The sequence below is a fragment of the Vulpes lagopus genome, chromosome 23 (assembly GCF_018345385.1).
Source record: "Vulpes lagopus strain Blue_001 chromosome 23, ASM1834538v1, whole genome shotgun sequence".
Taxonomy (NCBI): Eukaryota; Metazoa; Chordata; class Mammalia; order Carnivora; family Canidae; genus Vulpes; species Vulpes lagopus.
This window is the reverse complement of record NC_054846.1, coordinates 1,776,308-1,799,696: the sequence shown is the minus strand read 5'-3', so window position 1 is coordinate 1,799,696 and position 23,389 is coordinate 1,776,308. Positions and strand designations below refer to the sequence as shown.

The 23,389-nt window shown below is 34.7% G+C and overlaps 1 protein-coding gene across 3 annotated transcripts in view; it reads right to left on the bottom strand.

Annotated features, from left to right (window-relative positions):
* The window catches only part of SPOCK3 (SPARC (osteonectin), cwcv and kazal like domains proteoglycan 3), a 410,315-nt gene that overhangs the window by 7,881 nt on the left and 379,045 nt on the right, over positions 1 to 23,389 (bottom strand). For all 3 annotated transcript variants that reach the window (XM_041737862.1, XM_041737861.1, XM_041737863.1), the window contains exon 8: positions 3,980 to 4,201. In XM_041737862.1, coding sequence (XP_041593796.1) covers positions 3,980 to 4,201 — 222 coding nt within the window. The remainder of the gene's footprint in view (positions 1 to 3,979; positions 4,202 to 23,389) is intronic.

Sequence of the window (23,389 nt, the reverse complement as noted above, 5' to 3'; positions counted from 1 at the left end):
TTCTTTTTAGTTTCATTCGGATACTTCAAGTGCGTATACAGTGTGGAAATAAGACATAATATACAAAAATTTCCGATAGGCTATCTTTTAAAAAATAAGCTTAAATTTGGAAATAAGCATGCCTTTTTTCAAACTCAATGGCTTAAAGGAGAATATTTTCAGAGAAATATAAAATGCTAAATCGAAACAATATAATTTGGCTTGTGTTATCATATATAAAAAATTATACATATTCTTATATAATAAATATATTTTCTAGGGATCCCTGGGTGGCGCAGTGGTTTGGCGCTTGCCTTTGGCCCAGGGCGCGATCCTGGAGACCCGGGATCGAATCCCACATCAGGCTCCCGGTGCATGGAGCCTGCTTCTGCCTCTCTCTCTCTCTCTCTCTCTCTCTCTCTCTCTGTGACTATCATAAATAAATAAAAAAATTAAAATTAAAAAAAAATTTAAAAAAAAATAAATATATTTTCTAATTTATAATATTCAAACAGCTCAATGTATTTTAGTTCATTTTCTAAGAACTTGCCATATAAAAATGCATCATAAATTATTGAAACAACAAACCAATAAACTAGTACCTATTTTCCCATACTACAACTTTGTAGGGAAAAGGCATGGTATAACCTATTCAAATAATTTAAAAAATTATTACACCAATCTTACAATATTCAGGCATTAAATTTGCATGTAAGTAACAAAGTGTAATGAGGAAATGAGACAAAGTGTTTAGCATGTATTTTATAATTTAATACATATAAGGCCAACACATATTTTTCCTTTGGAAATCTGAAATGCGAAGAAAAAGTAATTTTTTTGAAAGAGAGAGAGAGAGACATACTAAGAAACAGACTCTTAACTGCGGAGAACAAGCAGCATTACCAGTGGGGAAATGGGTGGAAAGATGGGGAAATAGGGCCAGGGGATTAAAGATGAGCACTGGGTAGTGCACAGAATTGTTGAGTCAATCTATTGTACGCCTAACGCTAATATAACACTGTATGTGAACTCTACTGACATTAAAGTAGAAAAAACTTAATTAAAAAAATGATGTTTGGGGGATAAAAGCGAGTTGCAAATGGTACAAGCAGTATGACACCCTATCCATATTTTATAATAAACACAACAGTACGAATTATTCATGAAAACGTATGTGGTCATGTAAATGTACAAATAGCGGATTGGAAACTAGATTTGATGGTGCCTACCCGAGCAGAGTGAGAGAGGAGGCTGGATTGAGGATGGAATGAAAAAGAGACTTCAACTTCATAATGTTTTTAAAATTTTATTTGAAAAAATCCTGATGCTAATATGACAAAATTATTTCTGGCTGATGGGTACATAGTTATATGTTGAATTATTCTTTTTGCACTTTGGATTTTTTTTAATTTCTAGAAATAAAAAGAATCTGATCTTTCAAAAGAAGAAAAAGTAATTTCCTTGAAAAGTCTAAATAATTAGCTTATTTTTCTATATCATTTTGAAATTGATCCAATTTATCTCTTCGTTTTACCTAATAATAATGTGGGTCTCATATACTAAGTTTTAAAGGAATAGGAATCAAGGTATGTATAGCATACAATAGACATTTAAAAATGTGCTGCCCTTTAAATATAATATTTAGAACCTAGAGGGAAAAATTGTGCTGAAGTTTCAATATCATATTGAAAGCATCGAAAGCATTTTTTTTCCTAACTGCTCTGAGCTAGTTTTTGCAAAGTAAAACAAGTTACATAACACAGGCTTAGAGAAGAGACATTTAAAAATTTGCTGCCCTTTAAAAATAATATCTAGAACATAGAGGGAAAAAAATTGTGCTGAAGTTTCAATAGTATATTGAAAGCATTTTTTCCGAACTGCTATGGGCTAGTTTCTGCAAAGTAAAAGTAATATTTCCATATGTTTGCTATGACATTGCCTGAAAATTCAAGTATGTTTGAATCTGACTCCTGGTTAGAAACCTCACGGAATAAACACACGTACAAGACCTACAAGCTGTGTGTAGAGGGAACATTCTAGGGTTTCAGGACAAGGGCGCCTGGATGGCTCAGCAGGTTAGGCGGCTGCCGCTGGATTTCAGCCCAGGTCGTGATCTCAGAGTTGCGGGGTGGAGGCCTGGTTGGTGCCCAGCTCTGCGCTAGGAGAGGGGCCTGCCTATGATTCTCTTCCCCCCTTCCTTCTGCCCCTTGCTCCACTGATGCTTTCTCTCTCTCTCTCTCTCCCAAAAAAAAAAAAGATTTCAAAAGAAATCATGGCAGATTCAGCTGTTTACACATAATATTTGACTTTGAGATATTTTTCCTACTATTTATAAGGCAGCTGTCTGGCCTTGAAGTTAGGTACTTGGAGTACTTAGTTAAGATTTCAACTATTTAAAATCACTGGCAAAGATATATTATTTATATATTATATATTTATATATTATACATATAACTCTAACATAGTCAAATATAGATCACTCCAATTACAACAAAAGAATTTGCTGTTTTATTGAATACATAATAAAAACATTCTTTTATAAGGTGAAACTCTTGAAAACATATTTTTAAATAAATGATTATTCTTTTTCATGAAATTGCTTAATAAGCCAATTCTTACCATTATTCTTATTGTCAGTTACCTTAATAGTGGTTTTGTAACATTTTCCAGCATATTAAAGTAATAAACAGAATTGGCCAAATTCTCCTAATCTTTGGGGAAGATGTATAATTTTTCTTGCCTGCTCAGGTACCATTTATTAAATTATTTCTACTCTGTATTAAATTATTTCAGAGAAGATCTTCATGTGACCATAAAGACTTTAACACTTTGGGTGAATATTGATTAATAAATGAAAAGTATATAAAGCAAAATTTTTCTTTGAGGACCTTTAATCAGTTCTGCAAATATTACTGCAAAGTCCAGAAATCTTTCAAGATGAAAGTATTTATTTCTGTGGAAGAAACTTCCAGAATTTTTCATAATATTTTTAAATGTTCATGGATAAACACTAACCATGCCATCACAGCATTAAGAAAATAACTGGAATAATATCATTGAAGACCACATATCTTTTTATAGTGGTTTATCAGGATTTGCTTCCCTATTCTTTAAATGTTTTAAATGTACCCTAGTCACTGAAACTAGCATGCAGCTTTTTAGCAGTAGCAGTTACCTAGTAAACACATATGCAATAGTAAAATCAACAGTGTGCGTGTGTATGTGGGGGGTACGATTTCAAAGTATTTTAATAAGGAAAATCTAACTCTTAAACCTTGTTTAAAGTTATTTATAAGTAGTTAAACTACAAATCCTGCTGTTGACTCAATACCAATCAGTTTATGGATAATCATTTCATCCCTAATTACTAAACTATTCCTAATATGTGGAAAAGAATCAAGATAGTAAAAGTTCTCACATAAGTTGGTGTTCCAGTTACCTTGCCTCTTCCGGAGCATCAAAATACTCTGCTAGTGAATTTTTACAAAGCTAAGTTATTTTTGAAAGTTTGAACGGCTAAGTCATTTTAAAATCAAATGAGTAAAAATAACTTTATGGTGTATGCGGCGGTTCATTCAGCTCATTTAATAAGATCACAAAATAGAACATTAAAATTCCACAGCATAGTGATAAAAAAAACCCCATTTATTTTATACCATGGGCAAGGCACATAGCAAATTAATTTTAATGATTACTTTTAATATCTATGTTTTCCTATCTCTGTGTGCTTCTTGGTGGTTCATAATGGAAACTATAATGAAGTGCATTAATATGAAATATTAATTGCTATTTTTCATCTTGTTTAGCATGTTTTGTGTCCCTAGCAGAGTTATATTGTTTAACATGCTGCTTATTTGCTCTTTTATTAAACACTTTGATGAGAAAAATATCTACTAAGATGAATGGGGTGAAATGCACTTTTTTTTTTTAAATCATGAAGAAAAGATAAAATTTGACATGCAGGTCAACTATCTGCATCAGTCGGTGTCTCGTCTTTTACCTTGCTGTCTCTGGAAGCAGTAGCACCACTCATTGTTAGATATCAAGCTGTCCTTGTATGTGTCACAAGAATTGAAGAATGCCTTGGTACACTGTTCATTCTTATCAAGGTAAATGCTTCCGAGCTCTGACTGGTCCAGGAGCAGGTCATAGTTTGTATCCAGTCTATTAAACATCCAGCCAAGTGAATCCTTGCAAATTGGCAAAATACTGGTATCAAATCCTAAAGGCAAAGATGGAAAATAATTAGCTAAATTTGAAAGTCACAATCAGCAGCAAGCAATACAATGGAACGTAATAGTTGGTTCCCGTAAGAGCACCTACTCAACAATCATAAATAAGGCTTTAAACTCATCGTGGGTAATTCATTTCAAAGTAAAGTAGGGGTGGTAATACCTACCTTCAGGATAGTTGTGAGGATTAATTAATATAAATATATTAATATAAGGCAGCTAGTACTAATTAGTCATTCATTCAATGGCATTTATTGTAAATATATTAGATATATCTCCATTCTTTCCAGTGTTCAAACGTTTCTTGACAAATAGGGAGTCATAATGGATGCTTTTTTAGGTGTATATAGGTATTTACTGAATAATAAGGTCCTATTAATAAAGAAATGAAATTTATTTTCACTCAAATAAATTTTGCAGGGGATCCCTGGGTGGCTCAGCGGTTTAGCACCTGCCTTCGGCCCAGGGTGTGATCCTGGAGTCCTGAGATCGAGTCCCACATCAGGCTGCCTGCATAGAGCCTGCTTCTCCCTCTGCCTGTGTCTCTGCCCCTCTCTCTCTCTCTCTCTCTCCGTGTGTCTCTCATGAATAAATAAAATCTTAAAAAAAAATAAATTTGGCAAAAAGGAAAATTTTAACAAAAGTGAAATGAATGCATAATACATAATAGAGTCCTTAATGCTCTGTGTCTTCGTGGAGCCACAGTGATTGTGGTATTTCACCAGTAACACATATCCAGAGAGTGACCATCATGTAATTTATACAGGTACTCGGTCTTCTGCTTCCCTTGAGGCGATGTTTATGATTACAAATATGCTATAACGGGAGACAGCAAGGTGCACTAGGTATAGCGGGATGACAGCACCGGATTTGCACCCAGGGTATGAAATATCGGAGTGTGGGAGTCTCTGGATAAGCCATAGGCCCCACAAAAGCTCCTTGTCCTAAATAGCATTAGATGCAATGTCAGTGTTTTCAAGCATAATTTAAAAATTTACGTTAAACTCTTCATCTTTGTTAAGTTAAACCACCTTTGACAGGTATTTTGGTAGACCAGTTGCTGTTTTATTTGCTCTTCTCCCACTCATTGCAAGTGAAAGTAAAATAATAACTCAGTTAACTGGTGTGAAAAAGAGGATGTGTTTAGAGTTGTGGAGACTTCCTGAAAACTGAATAGTCAAACAATTTAATCCTCAACAGCAGGGGCTGAAGAGTAGGTTGACCATTGACAAATGAAATTCTTACATGTAAACATCCTTGTCAATTTCAACACCTGAATCCTTCATATTTTGTCAAAATGGGAAGAAAAGTAGCCTTAACCTCTCAAAAATTTTTGTGGCTCTGCTTTGAGAACTTACTCTGTAACACAAATATCAACATAAAATAGGATTTCTGAAACTATAACCTCGAGAGATATTGAATAAATTTTAAACACAATAGAACTAAGAGTTTACCTTTTATGTTAAAAAGAAATGAGATTCCTACAGAGTGCATGTCTGGTGAATGATCAGTTTGATGAAATCTAATATTGTGTTAGACCCAGAATGTCGACTTGTATTCAGGTCCTGGCACTACCTCGCTTGGTTAAGTTATAATATCTAGGCTGTGGTGTCCACATCTAGATAATAAGAGGATTTTAAAAACATGATCTCTATGTTACCTTCAAGATCTAAAAATACAGTGAGTTCATGCTATTTGAAAAGTACATTTATACACAAAACCGTGTTATAAGGGTAATTAGAATCATAAGTAACAGAAAAGGAGTAGACATAAAATCATTTTAATATTCTAAATTAAACATATCCTTTCAGTATGATTCAGTTTAGTTGACGCTACAAGTATAAGATGAAGTTAATTGGGAAGAAAATTGTTTGCTGTCTTATCTTGAATTTTTAGAGCAATACAACCCCGAGACTGTGACCTGAGCCAAAATCAAGAGTCAGATGCTTAATGGACTGAGCCACCAGGCGCCCCAAGGAGCTGAATTTTGACAACAACCCAACTCATTACAGAAATGGATCCTCTCCTGGGGCGTCCAGCAAGGCATGTAGCCCTTTATGTGGCCCTGATTTTAGTGCAAGGAGCCCTGTGTTGGACTTTTTGACTTACAGAACTATAAACTAATAAATCTGTATTGCTTAAGCTACTAAATTTTGTAGTAATCTGTTATATTCATAACAGAAAACTAACAGTTTATGAACCATACATATTTTTTTTTGCTGTTGGTTGCCCTAGGGCTTATGGTATACATCACTAACTTACCACCATCTACCTTCAAATAACATTTTACCACTTCACGTAGGTGGTTAGACATTGTCAGAGTATCCGTAAGTCATTTTTCACCTTCTCACATATTTTGCTATTAGTGCTGCCCATTTGAGTCTTCCTGTGTTGTAAGCTCCACTGTACATTTTTATAATGTTCGCTCTGAACAACGTATTAGGTTTTCTAAGTGATTAAAAAGTGAGAAAGAAAAATCTCTATTATTTTAAGGGAACATGTGTTCTCCACGCCATGACACGTCTGACACAAAATAGGCGAGTTTTCCACACAAAGCAATCCTGCAGTACTCTGTGGATTCCAGTCGGGTGCCATATAATTTAATTCAGTCTGACATTATCTACTCAGTGAGTGTAGACCCAACCTGAAGGGCTCCGTCCCACAGAGTGCACCCTCAGGCCAGACCCCAATAGCAAGTAGGGCTCCCAGCATATTCATACTTCTGACGACTAGGCTACAGATTAGAGGTTCCCAGCAGCCTTTCCTCAGGTTCCATAATTTTTTACGACAGCTCACAGAACGTAGGAAAACACGTTACTTATGTTCCCTAGTTTATTATAAAGGAAATTATAAAGAAGACAAATAAAGAGCCAGGTGAGGAGGTACATAGGGTGAAATATGGAAGGGCCACAGGCACAGGAGCTTCTGCTCCCATGGAGCTGGGGTGCACTGTCCTGTCAGCACATGGGTACATGCACCAACTCTGAAGCTCTCCAAACGCCTCAGCTTAGGGGTGTTTACAGAGGCTTTGTCAAGTAGGCATGATCAGGGGCGCCTGTGTGGCTCAGTTGGTTAAGTGCCTGCATTTGGCTCAGGTCATGATCCCGGGGTCCTTGGATGGAGCCCCGCCTTGGGCTCCCTGCTCCACAGAGTCTGCTTCTCCCTCTCCTGTGCTCCTCCACCCTGCTTGTGCTTCCTCTCTTTCTTTCTCTCTGTGTCAAATAAGTAAATAAAATATTAAAATAAAAAAGTAGGCATGATCAATTAACTCAATCTTCAGGCTTCCTTCCCGCCCCAAGATGACAGAAAGCGGGACTAAAAGTGCCAAAATTCTTTTTTTTTTTTTTTTAAATAGCCAAAATTCTAATCATGACCGGCTTTATGTATTTATGTATTTATGGTAAGTACTGAAGAACATCATCCTGAGGTTCTCCAGCAGCCCACCAAGTGTCACATTTGAACAAAAGGTGTTCGTGTTACCCAGGATGGCCCAAGGGACTTAGGCCTCTACTTAAGACGCTCCCATCATCCTCATCCCCCAGGAAATCTTACGAGAGTCTAGGAGCTCCGAGTCAGGAACCAGAAGCAGAGCCCAAACCAGATTTCTTATTGGGTCGCTAGTGTTTACCCCCATGTTCAGTATTTCGGGCTTCCTACATTCCTAAATGTAGATTCATATTTCTGAGTGGTATTAACCTTGGTGTCAAGAAATTCCTTTAGCATCTCTCAACTTTGGATTAATGAAAACTTTTGGGTTTTTTGGCTTAACTTTTGAAAGAAACTTCTGCCAGAGACTTTTTTTTCTTCGAACACTCAAATGTTCTACTGTATTGTGGCCTTCATGGTGCCTGAGGAGAAGTTAGCCAACCTGCTGACCTTTGCTTCTCCAAACATTTTTTTTTCCTTTTTTTCTTTTTTCGGATTGCTTTTAAGATTTGCTTTTCAAGACTGACTTTTAGCAATATACTTATGGCATACTTTGGTTTTCTTTGTTTCTGTTGCTTGATGTTTATTGTATTTTTCAATTTGTAGGTTTAAAATATTAATAAAACTCAGCAAAATTTTAGTTATTATTTCTTCATATAATTTTCTTCTGATCCCTTACATTTTTAGTATCTTTTTGAGACTTAATTACTCCTATGTTAATGTCCTTGACATTGTCCCACAGACGACAAAGACCTTTTTTTTTTTTTTTTTTTCAGTTTCTGTTTTCTTCTGTGCTTCATTTGGATAGTTTCTATCATATATCTTCAGGTCCATGGTTGGTTGGTTTTTCCCTTTCTTTTTTTCCTGCTCTCTTCAGGTGCTTTCAATCTCACTCAGCATGTTTTTATTTCATTTGTTTTGTGTTTCATCTCTAGACATTCTTTTTTTTTTAAGATTCTATTTATTCATGAGAGACACAGAGAGAGAGGCAGAGACACAGGCAGAGGGAGAAGCAGGTTCCATGCGGGGAGCCCGACATGGGACACGATCCCAGGACTCCAGGACCACGCCTAGGGCCGAAGGGAAGCACTCAACCACTGAGCCACCCAGGCGTCCCTCATCTCTAGATATCCTATTTGGATGTTTTATTCATATTCTCTCTTGTAATTGAGATTCCTATTTACCTTTATACTATGTGCATAATAACGATATTAATAATAGTTATTAAAACATTAATAATAAAATATTAAAATAACTCTTATTTTTGCAATCCTTATATACTAATCCCATCATCATTGTAATTTCTGGATATATTTCCAAGATTATGATTTCTCCAGATTATGGACCATATCTTTTGCACTCTTGTCATGCCTGGTAAATTTTAGCTGGGATCTGAAAATTGTGAATTTTAAATTATTGGTTGCAGGATTTTGTAGCATTTTTCTAGGTCCAACAGAAAAGTGTTTGAAATTGTAGAAGAGAGAGGAAATAGGGTAGAAGAAATATTTCAAGACTTAATGGAGAATTTTCCAAAATCAATGAAATATGTTAAATCACAGAGTTAAGAATCTTAAAGAACTCCAAACAGGGTAAGTACCAGCCAAACAAAGAAAAGCAAAAACCTACACATATCAGAATCAAACTGCTCAAGACGAATTAGTAAGGAGAAAAACTTTTAAAGCAGCTAGAAGCAAATGCATTTTCCTGTAGGGGAACAAAGGAAAGAGATTGGTAGCAGACTACTAAGCTGAAACCATACAAGCCAGAATCCAGTGGAAAGACCTCTGCATCGTGCTGCAAGAAAAACAGAGCTTGGGACCAAGCATTCTTTACCCAGAGAAAGGATCTTGGACAAAGGAACGAGAAATACCTTTAAACAAATAAAAATGGGAGAAAAAATCATTTAAAGCAGATGCAAACTCTAAGAAATCTTAAGAAATAAGTTTTTGAGGTAGAATGCATATGACACTAGGAAGAAATTTGGATTGTTAGAAACCAAGAAATCAAAAAACCCTGAAGAATTCTGATAGTAGCATAGCTGAAGATGCATGTGAAATTCATATTTCTTATTTCAAAAGCTTTAAAAGATAATTGAGTGTTTATGTTCATTTGTTTTGTTTCTTAGGTTCCACATATAAATAAAACCATACAGTATTTGTCTTTCTCTGTCTGAGTTCTATGACTTAGCATAATACCCTCTAGACCCATCTGTGTCATCACAAATGTCAAGATCTCATTCTTCTTAAAATTTGAGCCATATTCCACTGTGTGTACATACCCTACATCTTTATGCTTTCATCCATCCATGGACACTGGATTGCTTCCAACTCGTAGCTGTTGTAAATAATGCCACAATAAACATAGGAGCACATGTATCTTTTCAAATTAGTGTTTTGTTTTCTATATGTAAATACCCGGCAGTAGAATTACTAGATCATATGGTGTTTCTGTTTTTAATTTTTTGAGGAACCTCCATACTGAGAAAGAAACAAATAAAAAAAATACAGACTCTTAACTACAGAGAATAAGCTGATGGTTGCCAGAGGAGAGGTGGGTGGGCGGATGGGTGAAATAGATAAAGGGCAGGAAGAGGGACAAATTCCAGTTATAGAATAAATAAGTCACAGAGATGAACAGGACAACAGGGAGAATATAGTCAATCCTACTGCAATGTTGTATGGTGACAGATGGTGACAGCACTTATCATAGTGAGATCTGAATAATGTACAGAATTTTTGAATCAATATAGTCCTAAAACTAATATAGTATGATATGTTAATTATACTTCAATAAGAAAACATAAAAGACCATGGCGTGTCTAATCTAAAGTTATTAGCAGTAAGTGTTTGTAGCCTACATTAAAGCAAAACATATGTCAAAATAGCACAAAAGATGGGATAAATTGAAAATCATAAGTGCTTCTAATATATGTAAAATGGCAAAGTATTATTTGGAGGTAGATTGTGACAAATTAGATTTGTATCTTGTAAATCCAAGTGTAACCATTAAAAAACTTTCAAGAGGAGATAAAAACAATAAACCAAAAATAGAAATAAAATGACATCATAAAAAATACTTACTTGGTCCAAAATAAAGCATCTTAAGAAGGAAAAATGGGCAAAGAAGAGATAGAAAAGAGAAAACACCTAGCAAGAAAGTATATTATAATGAAACTATATCATTAATTATGTTAAAAATAAATGATCTAAGCATATCAATTAAAATAAAAAATGTATTAAAATACACACACATATATGCACACACACTCTAACTATATATTGTTTTCAAGCAGACCATTTTAAATTAAATGGCATAGGAGGTTGACATTAGTAGGCTGGAAATGTATACCAGGCAAACACTGATGGAAAAAAACCAGACTGACAATACTAATATTTTAGATTTAAAAATAAGGAATGTTACCACAATAGAAAAAGGCATTACATAATGAATATATATAACAACCTGAAAGTATCTGTATATAAAATTAAATTTCGAATTCATGAGAAAAAAAAAAAAAACTAACAGAACTGATTGGAGGAATAGACAAATTCTCATTGTTATCTGGAGACCTCAACACTACTCTCTAAGTGATCAATAGGATAGATAAGGAGAAAAAAAGTATGGGTATTAGAAAATCTGAACAACATCATCAACAAACTTGAAATGATTTATACTGATAAAACACTCCAACAAATAATAGCAAAATGCCAATTCCTTTTTAAATGCATATGAAACACGTTCTGAGCCATAAAACAGATTACAACAAATTTGAAAGAACTAAAATCATACAAAGTACATAAAACATAAAATTATAATAGAAATGAGTAACAGAAAGAACAAAAAATAGAGAACTTAGAAAATAAAGACATAAACATGGATTAAATAATATATTTCATTTAATTCAGTTGAGGAAACATGATCTATTGCCAGATTCCTGTGTCACATGAAGGAATTGTGGATAGCTTAAAGATTCAAAATGCAAAAGTATATACATTGGAAGACATCCAGGGCATTGTTTTTTATGAGAGAAATTTCTTAAGGGACCCAAATTAAGAACTCTGAAATCAAAATAGAGAAGTAGTGAGAAAAAATTTGCAATACAATAAAGGATTAAAAAATTAGTAAGAGGTGCATAGTAATAATATTTATGGGGCTGTATAGTGTACATAGTAGGCTCTCATTAATAACAAGAATTTTTATGTTATGTTGCATTCTCATATGTTGCATGAGAATAAAGTAAGTTTGGAAAACCAAATATACCAGGCTCCTAACACTTGTTCACCTCATGATGGAAGGAGTGGATTTGGCTGGTGAACGGATGTTAACTCCCTTAATATACCTTCACGGGTCTATTTAAAAAATAGTTATGTATTGTATGTGTAATTAAAATGAAATAAATAGAAAAATGTTATATATGTATTTTTCCTTCATATCTGTGATACCTTAAAATAATTTAACACTCATTAATGTCTCAAAGGAATCATCATAAAATTAATTGCTTTTTTTTTTTATTGGCTAGCATATGGTCCAAGGACTACTGTGGTGTATAGATCCATTTGTTTCCATGGTAAATAACCCCCGGGAATTATACTTTTGAGCAATTTTATTTCCTTTTTATATATACTTCCCCCTCTTTGTTTTAGATATCATGTCTTGATGTTTTTAAGATACCTATTAAGCGCACACTCCAGATAATTGAGTGTGGTTCTCAACTGACACTGGAGTAAACTTCAATAGAAGTAATGCTGATGTTACAATTGACTGGATGCATATGAAATGTTTGTATTAATGTTTCATCTTTCTGCAGAGATTTTTTTTAGATCTCTTTGTTGCGGTCTTTTTGGGAAGAAAGTGTTGTTTCATTTTTAACTTGGTTCTAATGGTTCAAATTATTAGTTAAATATGTTCTGAACACCCGACATGATTATATTTTGAAATGAAGGTATTCACTTTGTTGAAACAAAATGTAGTCAAATTGACAATATTTCATAATAACCTGTAAGAAGCAACCACCTGTTTGTTGCTACAAAATAAAAAAAAAAAAAGCAAGATATCTCAATAATTAGAACAAAATAAGCAGTGGTCTGGATCTTTCCTTTTATGATTTGAAATTAGAAAAGAAAATTCATCTACCAACTTTACTAATCTTTGTTTTCAAAAGATAAAGTTCCGGGCTGTACCTAAACAGCTCCTAATTGCATTAAGATGGGCATTGTTTTCAAGTCATCTGATTTTAAATTCAATCTTCCTCTCAATGTGAAGACAGCATGACATAAAGTGAACAAAGTCTCTGTAAGAAATTAAAATGAATTCATTTACCCTGGGGGTTTAAGTAATTGTCATTTTCTATGACTGAGCAGAGCATTTGGTACCTAAAAACGCCAACATGAGGCATTCTCTTAATCTGAGGTAGCCTGTTAATCCAAGGATTTTGCATGTGATTCTGATGTCTTGATTCTTTCCAAATTGACAAAAATAAAATTAATACAGTGGCTTTTTCAGAGAAGGATATCCCTCCCCACATACACACGTACTCCACTGTAACCATGTTTAAAAAGAAAACTGTGTATTGTATTTCTGTTCTTAAATTTTTGGAGATATAAATAATAAAACAAAATATATCCAGTATACAGACTACATTATGTATAACATATATTTTATTGAAAAAAAAAAACTCAAACAGGTATATTAATGGTATAAAGATCATAGAATCAGAGACTAAATGGCTTGATTTCCTTCAGCTTCTCTTTATAAAACACATTTTAAGTTTTTACCATCTTAGTTGCTTTTCTATAATGAATGGCTCAGTGGCCAACAATAGCTCTAAAATAGAGCCAAATAAGATAGACCCAAAGAAACCTGACTTTTTAAATTTTTAATATTTCTTTTAGTAGTCTTGGAGCCCAGTGCAGGGCTTGAACTCCCGACCCTGAGATCAAGAACTGAGCTGAGGATCAAGAGCCTGAGGCTTAACTGACTCAGCCACCCGGGTGCCCTGAGAAACTTGAGTTTGTATATAAAGGAGATGTAGGTTGTTAAAAATAATGGAAAACTTTACCAGTTTGCTTAATTTCTTAAAAAGCAGTAACATTATTGATCTTTCCTGTCAACTGAAAACATTTTAACTATGGAATGTTGACACTATCCAAGATTCAGATAAGTAATCAATTCTTCTTAGGGAATGGCAATACTGTGTTTTAGATAACGGCCGTAATAAAATTTGGTCAGTCAAAAACGCAGGTTAGTACCCTACTGTGTTAGAGAATTGAGAACAACTACTAAAATAACATCTAAGGAAAAAAATCTATTATTTTTTACCATTGTGAAAAATATTTCTGACAGTGTCATAAGATGTTTATTTTTTAAAGATGTTTAACATAAAAGTATGATACTATTAATCCGATGGCTAGTGTATGCGACTAGCAAGTTTCCCTTCTTTAATGAAGCCATGGTGTACATTCAAAGCTTATTTCCTTATAAAAAGAAGCCGAGTATCTTCCCATTTAAGTTCCATTGACCCTTGACTCTCAGTCCTACTGTCAAACATGTGTCCTCCTGGAACCTGGGTGTCATTCAGCAGTAGGAAAGCAGCGACGGGCCACTGTATTAGTCACTGAGTCCCTATGGCGAGCCAGGGCTGTTTCTGGAGATCCCATAGCAGACGATCCCTGGCCTCACAGAACTTAAGTTTCCTTTGGAATAAATGCATTTGCTATAAAGAAAAGCAAAGCAGCATAACACTCAGGCAAATACTCATGCTGGTGTTATAATTTCATATGTGGTAGAAAGGAGAACCTCTGACGCCAGATATTTAAGCAACAAGCAGAATGAAGTGAGAAGGTACAGATAACAGGGTGAAGAGTGTTCTTGGATTTCTCCCCAAAAACCAATAACTATGAAGCAAGTACTTTATTATGAGGAACTGCATTAATCGAAAATCCTGTAACACCTCCTAGAACCCACAGAGAGGTCAGCAGGCAGTGGTTAGGCCACAAGAGCAATCTGAACTAATTGTTTTTAGCAATCTGGCTGCTAAATAGAAAAAAAAATAAAGCTAGAGAACATATTACACATTCTGTACTCAGCTTCAGGATCATTAGCAGCTTTGTAGTTCATATATAATGAGGCTGGGTTATGGGACTATGATAAAGGAAAACACAAGATATTGTGGTTTAATTTCTGTTTTTGCTCATTATAACTCTGCAGAAGAATTAAACAGATGAAAGGTTTGCAGTACTTGGGGAGAGAGAATAATTTAGATTATGAAAGTATACAGATCAACCTACCTATAAAAAGAGATGATGAGATATGAGTAAAAAAAATAAAGTAGCGGATTTTTCAGATGATTTTTATTTTATAAGTTGATCCTTTGAGAATATTGTTTTCTGATTCCAAAATTGATCATTCCATTTGGTTGAACCTAACATATTACATCCATGTGCAACAATGTCTGATACGGCAATGGCTCTTCTTTTAGACAATATTTGGAGCCAGATTTTTCTGTGTTGTTCCCATGAGCCTTTATCACTCTATGTGGTTGGTTGGAAGTAGCACAAATCTAAGGCTTTGTATGAAGTGAGGAGAACGCTGAATTTGTCAGACTATTTAAGGATAGAAAGTACTGGCAAAGCAGATATAGACTAACATCCTCTCTCCACTCTCTTCCTGCACGCCAACCAGCTCTGTGCAACTCGGACTAACATCTTGAACTCATTCATTAACTTCTACTATATGTTGGTCTGTAAGTTAAAATCAAGCAGATGTATTTTTTTGAGAATTAATGTGTAAAGAACTACATATTCTATTCATAAATATTCTAATAATATAGAAAGTAAACTGTGATATTTCCAGACAGTAAAGTAAAAACTGACCTTTTTTTTTGAAAATTTTACTGATTTAAATGTCATAAAGACACAAATCCATCAAAGCCAAATTATCTGTCTCAAAGGTAATAGATTAAACAATAAATGTTAGTATTTAAGCATCCTTCTTTGCACAATCGGAAAAATACACATTGTGGCCCTCTCTCAGGTATTTCTCCTAGCATTGCCACTTTGATATTTAAATATAAAAATATTTTTTCTCTAAGTTGTTCTTCAGATCTGTCACTTTCCATATTAGATTTGAAGCTGGTTGATGAAGCACAAGAACGGTGTTCCGACCACCCAATGCAGCAAGCTCCTTCTCCGTGATCAACTTCAATCCACTATCACTCTCTTCAGTCAAAGGAGTGTTAGAGTCTAAAGGCAAATGAGTGCAAATTGCTATCAAGCTCTCTCTCCCCAGGGGTTAGGTGGGTGATGGGGAACAAATTGTGGGTCAAGGGCAGAGAACAGGAAGTGAGAGATCCTAAAATTAGCCTGACTCACAGGAATCTATAGACTCCCGGGGAGAAGGTCAGTCAGTATTCAATATCGACTCATTATATTGGGAGCTTGATTTCATAAAAGAGGCCAGGACAGTAAGAGATATGGAAATAAGGTGATTTCCTACACGGCTCAGGCAACCTGTGGGCTTCCTGATGTGTTGAGGTTAAGCCCGTGTGAGACTTTTCCATCCCATGTGAGATTATCGCCAATAAAGGGATATCATCAAATAGACTGGGGCTCAGTGAATAAACACAGGGAAAGCACCACATATCTAAAGGGCTCAAGTAGCCAGAGAGAGAAAAATTAGTTTCATGTTGAGTGGAATAAATATGGGAAGAGACAGTCTACTGAAATTTAACACACACACACACACGTACTTAAGAGCAAACACGTAAAAAATGTACAATAATACTTTCTGGATGGAAAAACATGATTTCCCAGACAAGCAATCCCGTGGGTGAATTGTAGAGAGAATTGTCACTGTGAAGCATCAAATTAATGGTCTAGAGAATCAAGTGCAAGGAATGTATCAAAATACAGACCAAAAATATAAAAGGATTGAAATCATGAGTGAAATCAGAAGCTTAAGAGTCTCATATCCTCGCTTGGTAGATAAATGAATCACTTATAGTTAAGAATAAAGTTTGACCAAATGCTCACAATTGCCCATTACTCAGCCACTGAACTTTGGCTTGACCAAACATTAGCCATGCTTTGCTTTTTCCCCAGACACCTAAACTCTGGCTTTTCCACATGTTTGAGCAAGAACTAAAGCGCTAAGATACACAAAATCCTTCCTTAATTGATTTACTGAGAATCTGCTGAGCATGGAAACATTATTCCCTGTTAAAGTGCCCAAATTCTGCTGCCTGCTTACCCAACACATTTGGCCTCCTCACCCACAAAGGTATTGCTGGCCTGCCTTCTCCTTCCTGTAAAAGAAAGACTTTTCTGCAGAGTCAAAGTCTGACCTCTTCTTTGTCAATTTGGATGCCTTTAATTTGTTGTCGTTGTCTCATTACTGAGGCTAGGACTTCCGGTCCTATGTCAAACAACAGTGGTGAGAGTGGACACCCTGTCATGTTCCTGACCTTAGGGGAAAGGCTCTCAGGTTTTCCCCATTGAGAATGATATTATCTAGGGTCTTTCATATATGGGCTTTATGATGTTAAGGTATGTTCCTTCTACCCTACATTCTTGAGGGTTTTTATCAAGAAAGGATGCTGTATTTTGTCAAATGCTTTTTTTCTGTATCTTTTGAGAAGATCATATGGTTCTTACTCTTTCATGTATAATGTGGTATATCACATTGATTGATATTTGAATATTAAAACACCCCTGTATCCCAGGAATAAATCCCATTTAGTCCTGGTGAATAATCCTTTTAATGTATTGTTGGATTCTATTAGGTAGTATTTTGTTGAGAATTTTTGTGTCGATGTTCATCAGAGATATTGGTCTATAATTCTCCTTTTTAGTGGGGTCCTTTTTTGTTCCTTATAGTCAAAAGTTTCTTATGGTTTGACTCCCTCTTTGTGTTATTTTATTTTTTCTTCCCTTCCCCTATAGTCATGTTTTTTTTTTCTTTTGTTTCTTAAATTCCACATATGAATGAAATCATATGTGAAATTGTGGTACTTCTCTTTCTCTGACTGACTTATTTTGCTCGCCATAATAACCTCTAGTTCCATCCATGTCATTTACAAATGGCAAGATTTCATTCTTTTTGATTGCTTTTTGATTCATTCTTTTTGATTCCATTATAGATAGATTAGATAGATAGGTATCTCACATCTTTTTTATCCATTCATCTGTTGATGGACATCTGGGCTCTTTCCATAGTTTGGTTATTGTGGACATTGCTGCTATAAATATTGGGGTGCATGAACCCCTTCAAATTACTATTTTTGAATCATTTGGATAAATATCTAATAGTGCAATTGTTGGGTCTCAGGATAGTTCTATTTTTATCTTTTTGAGGAACCGTCATATTGTTTTCCAGTGGCTGGTATTATTTATTTAAATTTTTGGAAGAATTCCCCAAGGAAGCCATTCAGCCATAGATTCTTGTTTGTTGGGAGATTTTTTTATTACTGATGCAATCAATGTCTTTTCCAGTTATGAGTCTGTTCACCTTTTCTATTCCTTCCTGCAACAAAGACCATAAGATACCTAGGAATAAACCTATCCAAACAGGTGTGCTATGAGAACTATAGGGCACTTATGAAAGAAATTGAGAAAGAGATGAAGAAATAGAATAATATTCTGTACTTATGGATTGGAAGAACAAATATTGTTAAAATGTATATCCTACTCAAAGCATCTACACATTCAATGTAATCTCCATCAAAATAACATCAGCATTTCTCACGGAGCTCGAACAAACAATTCTAACATTTGTATGGAAGCAGGAAAGACTCTGAATAGCCAAAGTAATGTTGAAAAAGAAGACCAAAGCTGGAGGCATCATAATTCCAGAATTCAAGCTGTATTAAAAAGCTTCAATCATCAAGACAATATGGTACTGGTACAAAAATAGACACATGGATCAATGGAACAGAATAGAGAACTCAGAAAGGGACCCTCAATTCTATGGTCACCAATCTTCAACAAAGCGGGAAAGAATATCCAATAGAAAAAAAAGACAGTCTTTTCAACAAATGGTGTTGGGAAAATTGGGCCGCAACATGCAAAAGAATGAAACTGGAACATTTTCTTACAGCATACACAAAAATAAACTCAAAATGGATGAAAGGCCTAAATGTCAGATAGAAAACCATCAGAATCCTAGAGGAGAACACAGGCAGCAGCCTCTGTGACCTGTGCCGAAGCAAATTCTTACAAGCATGTCTCTAAAGGCAAGGGAAACAAAATATGCATGGAGAGATGGGGTAATTGGGATTTCATCAAGATAAATAGCTTCTGCACTGCAAAGGGAACAATCAACAAAATTAAAAGCCATCTTATGGAATGGGAGAAGATATTTGCAAATTACACATCATATTAAAGGGCTAGTATCCAAGATCGATAAAGAACTCTTCAAACTCAATACCCAAACACAAAAAATCCAGTTAAGAAATTGGCCAAAGACATGAACAGACATTTCTCCACAGAAGACATACAAATGGCCAACAGACACATGAAAAAAAACTCAACACCACTAATAATTAAGGAAATACAAATCAAAACTGCACTGAGATACCACCTCACACCTGTCAGATGGCTAAAATTAACAACTCAGGCTACAACAGATGTTGGCAAGGATGCAGAGAAAGAGGAATCCTTACACACTGTTGGTGGAATGCAAGCTCATGCAGCCATTTTGGCAAAGAGTATGGAGGTTCCTCAAAAGGTAAAGATAGAACTACACTATGACCTAGCAATTGCACTGCTAACTATTTACCCAAAGGATACAAAAATAATGTTTCAAAGGGGCACCTGCACCCCTATGTTTATAACAGTAGTGTCCACAAGAGCAAACCATGGAAAGAGCCCAGATGTCCATCAACAGATGAATGGATGCATGGAACCTGCTTCTCCAAGGACTATTTCCTTCCAATATCTCTACAAATTGCAAAATACTTTGTAGAGCATTGGTCTCATATTTAACTGTAACTACAATCTATCCCATTCTCTGTAGGGGTGTGTGTATTTTTCCATCTTCAGATGGTATTATCAAATTACATTATAAAATCACTTAAGAAGTATGTATTGTGATTAGCTTAGAATAGTAAGTGCTTATATAAATTACATATTACTAAAATTTCTAGAAATAAAAAAAATAAAAATAACCCTTTAACAAACTTAATGTTTTAAAAAGACCATTTCTTCAATAAATGGTACTGGGAAAACCATAGAACTACATGCAAAGAATGAAACTGGATCACCTTTTAACAACATATGCAAAAAATGAACTCAAAATGGATTAAAGATCTGAAACCATGAAACCTGAAAATCCTAGAAGACAACATTGGTAGTAATTTCTCTGATGTTGGCCATAGCAACACTTTCTAGGTATGTCTTCTAAGACATAGAAAACAGAGGCAAAAATAATCTATTGAGACTACATCAAAATAAAACACGTTTGCACAGTGAAGGAAACCATCAACAAAAAGGTGATCTACTGAATAGGAGAAGATAATTGCAAATGACCTATCTAACTAATAGAGGGCTAATATCCACAGTAGATAAAGAATTTATACAGCTCAACACCAAAACAAACAAACAAACAAACAAACAACACAAAACCAAGCAGTCTGATTTTAAAAAATGGGCAAAGGACATGAATAGACATTTTTTCTAAATAAGACATACAGATGGCCATAAATATATAAGGAATGTTCAACATCACTCATCATCAAGGAAATGCAAATCAAAACCACAATGAGATGTCACCTCATACCTGTCCTGTCAGTACAGCTAAAATAAGGCAAGAAACAACAAGTGTTAGTGAGGATGTAGACAAAAAGAACTCTTGTACGCTGTTGGCAAGAATGTAAATTGCTAACAACACTGTGGAAAACAGTATGGACATCCTTAAAAAAAATAAAAATAAAAGTACCATATGATCCAATAATTTCACAAAGGTATTTACCCAAAGTATACAAAACATCAGTTCAGGACCCTGGGTGGCTCAGAGGTTAAGTGTCTGCCTTCAGCCCAGGGCGTGATCCCGGAGACCGGTATTGAGTCCTGCATTGGGCTCCCTGCATGGAGCCTGCTTCTCCCTCTGCCTCTGCCTGTGTCTCTGCTTCTCTCTCTGTGTCTCTCATGAATAAATAAATAAAATCTTTAAAAAAACAAAACAAAACATCAGTTCAAAGAGATAGATGCACCCTTATATTTACTGCAGCATTATCTATAAGAGCCAAGATATGTAAGCAACCTATGTTCATGATCTAGAAGATGTTATACTAAGTGAAATGAGTCAGACTGAGTAAGAAAAATACTATATGATTTCACTTACTTATAGAATCTAAAGAATGAAATAAACAAAAATCAAAACAGATCTAAAAATATAGAAAACAAACCAATGGTTCCCAAAGGACTGGGAGGTGATGGGCTGGACAAAATGGGTAAAGGGAAGTGGGAAGTACAGGCTTCCAGTTATGGAATAAACAAGTCATGGGAATCAGAGATACAACATATGGAATATAGTCGGTAGTAATTTAATAGTGATGTTTGGGACACATGGTAGGTACACTTGTGAGGAACCTAATGTCATGTATAAAGAAGTTGAATCACTATGTTGTACACCTGAAAATAATGTAACATTGTAGGTCAACTATACTTACAAAAATGTATTAAAATATAATAACCCAAATCCTTTAAAAATTCAATTAGCATAAGTTAAATAAACTTTTGTAAAAGAAACTAGTTTAATATGTTCTTTTAGTAAAAAAAAAAAAAAAAAAACTGGGACGCCTGGGTGGCTCAGCTGTTGAGCATCTGCCTTTGGTTCAGGGCGTGATCCCAGGGTCCTGGGATTGAGTTCCATATTGGGCTCCCCATGGGGAGCCTGCTTCTCCCTCTGCCTATGTCTCTGCCTCTCTTTCTCTTTCTCTCTCTCTCTCTGTCTCTCATGAATAAATAAATAAAACCTTAAAAAAATGTAATAAAAAAACTGTATCTTCAGAGTTATCAGCATTACATATAATGTAAGCATACATTTATGTTCTATTGGACCATATTTGTCCTAAATTTAAATAGGTATATTGATTCAATAAGTTAGCATTACATCTACTAGAGAAATTTAAATTTATGTACTGTTTGCCTCTAATTTTTATGATTCACACTAATTTTGTAGTTTCATTTTTATATATTTGGGTCTGTTAATAAACATGTTCATTTTTGCAACTTAAAAAGCTACATATAAAAAATTGATATGGTTATAAAAATTATAAAATATATATTTATAAATCCTCTTAATCTGCAAAATGCTAATGCATAACAGTTCAAAATTATCTACTTCATAGTTTTCTATATAAAATAAAAATTACTGTAATTTAAAATGATAATCTCTATATAAGTAATACTCTAGTAGGAAAAAATAATGATATAAGCAACTTGATATGCAAGGTATGCAAGATATGACTTTGTTAAAAAACATAGTTTTATTCTAAAATAAAATTACTGGGATCCCTGGGTGGCGCAGCGGTTTGGCGCCTGCCTTTGGCCCAGGGCGCGATCCTGGAGACCCGGGATCGAACCCCATGTCGGGCTCCCGGTGCATGGAGCCTGCTTCTCCCTCTGCCTGTGTCTCTGCCTCTCTCTCTCTCTGTGTGACTATCATAAATAAATAAAAAATTTAAAAAAAATTAAAAAAAAATAAATAAAATAAAATTACTGTTACAAAAATGCATAAGACCAATTGGTATATGAATACAAAAAATTATAAAAGGATCCCTGAAACTATTTCCATGGTCAAGGCTCACTAATATTTGAAAGGTTTATTATATAAAAAATTAAAATGAGTATCAAATATTATACAAATGTAAAACTAAAATTTTGTTTCTCTTTTAAAAATTACAAATTTTTCTTGGATTATTGGTCTTTTCTTAACCAGAAATTGTGATAATAGGTTTTCTTTGTCTTCTGGGTAATCTCCTATGGCAAACATTCTGTGTTTTATCAGAATATGTTTCTGTGCTTTATGTTGACTTTATTGTTATATCTTGATTATAAAAGTCACTCAGTTTTCTTACTGTCATATTGAAAACTCATAGCTCAATTATGGATGCTTACAAGAAAGACATTTAGTTCTAAGTAATAAAGAAAGATTGACAATAAAATGTTGATGAATATATTGGGCAAGTGCAATAAAATTAAATATAGGAGTGATAATATTACTATCAGATTAGGTGAAATCTGTGCAAAAAAGCAGTAAGTAGAATATGGTATCATAAAATAAAGTGATAAGCATAATTTATTAATGTATAGATCATAAATAAATCTATATATTTAAAAAATAGAGTAGCAAGCACACATAGCAAAAACTCCCCAAAATACTAGAAGGAATGATTAAAAACAATTATAATGGAAGTCATCAATATACCTTCCTTAAAACTGAACTTGTAAGTTGACATAACTAGTGGTTTCCCGGGTGTATGTGTGCTGTTTTGTTTGGTGCTCTGTACTGAATTGTGTCCTCCCAAAAATGCATATGATGAAGTCCTATCCCCTAGCTGGATGGCATTTGGAGATGGGCCTTTGGGGCAGTTGGTCATGAAGGTGGAGCCTACATGAAGGGATCGTTGCCTTAATAAGAAGAGACCCTAGAGAGATCCTTTTCTGATTCCGCCATGAGAAAAGATATCTACAAGCAGGAACCCAGCCCTCTCCAGAATCCAGTCTGCCAGCACCAAGATGTAGGACTTCCCAGCC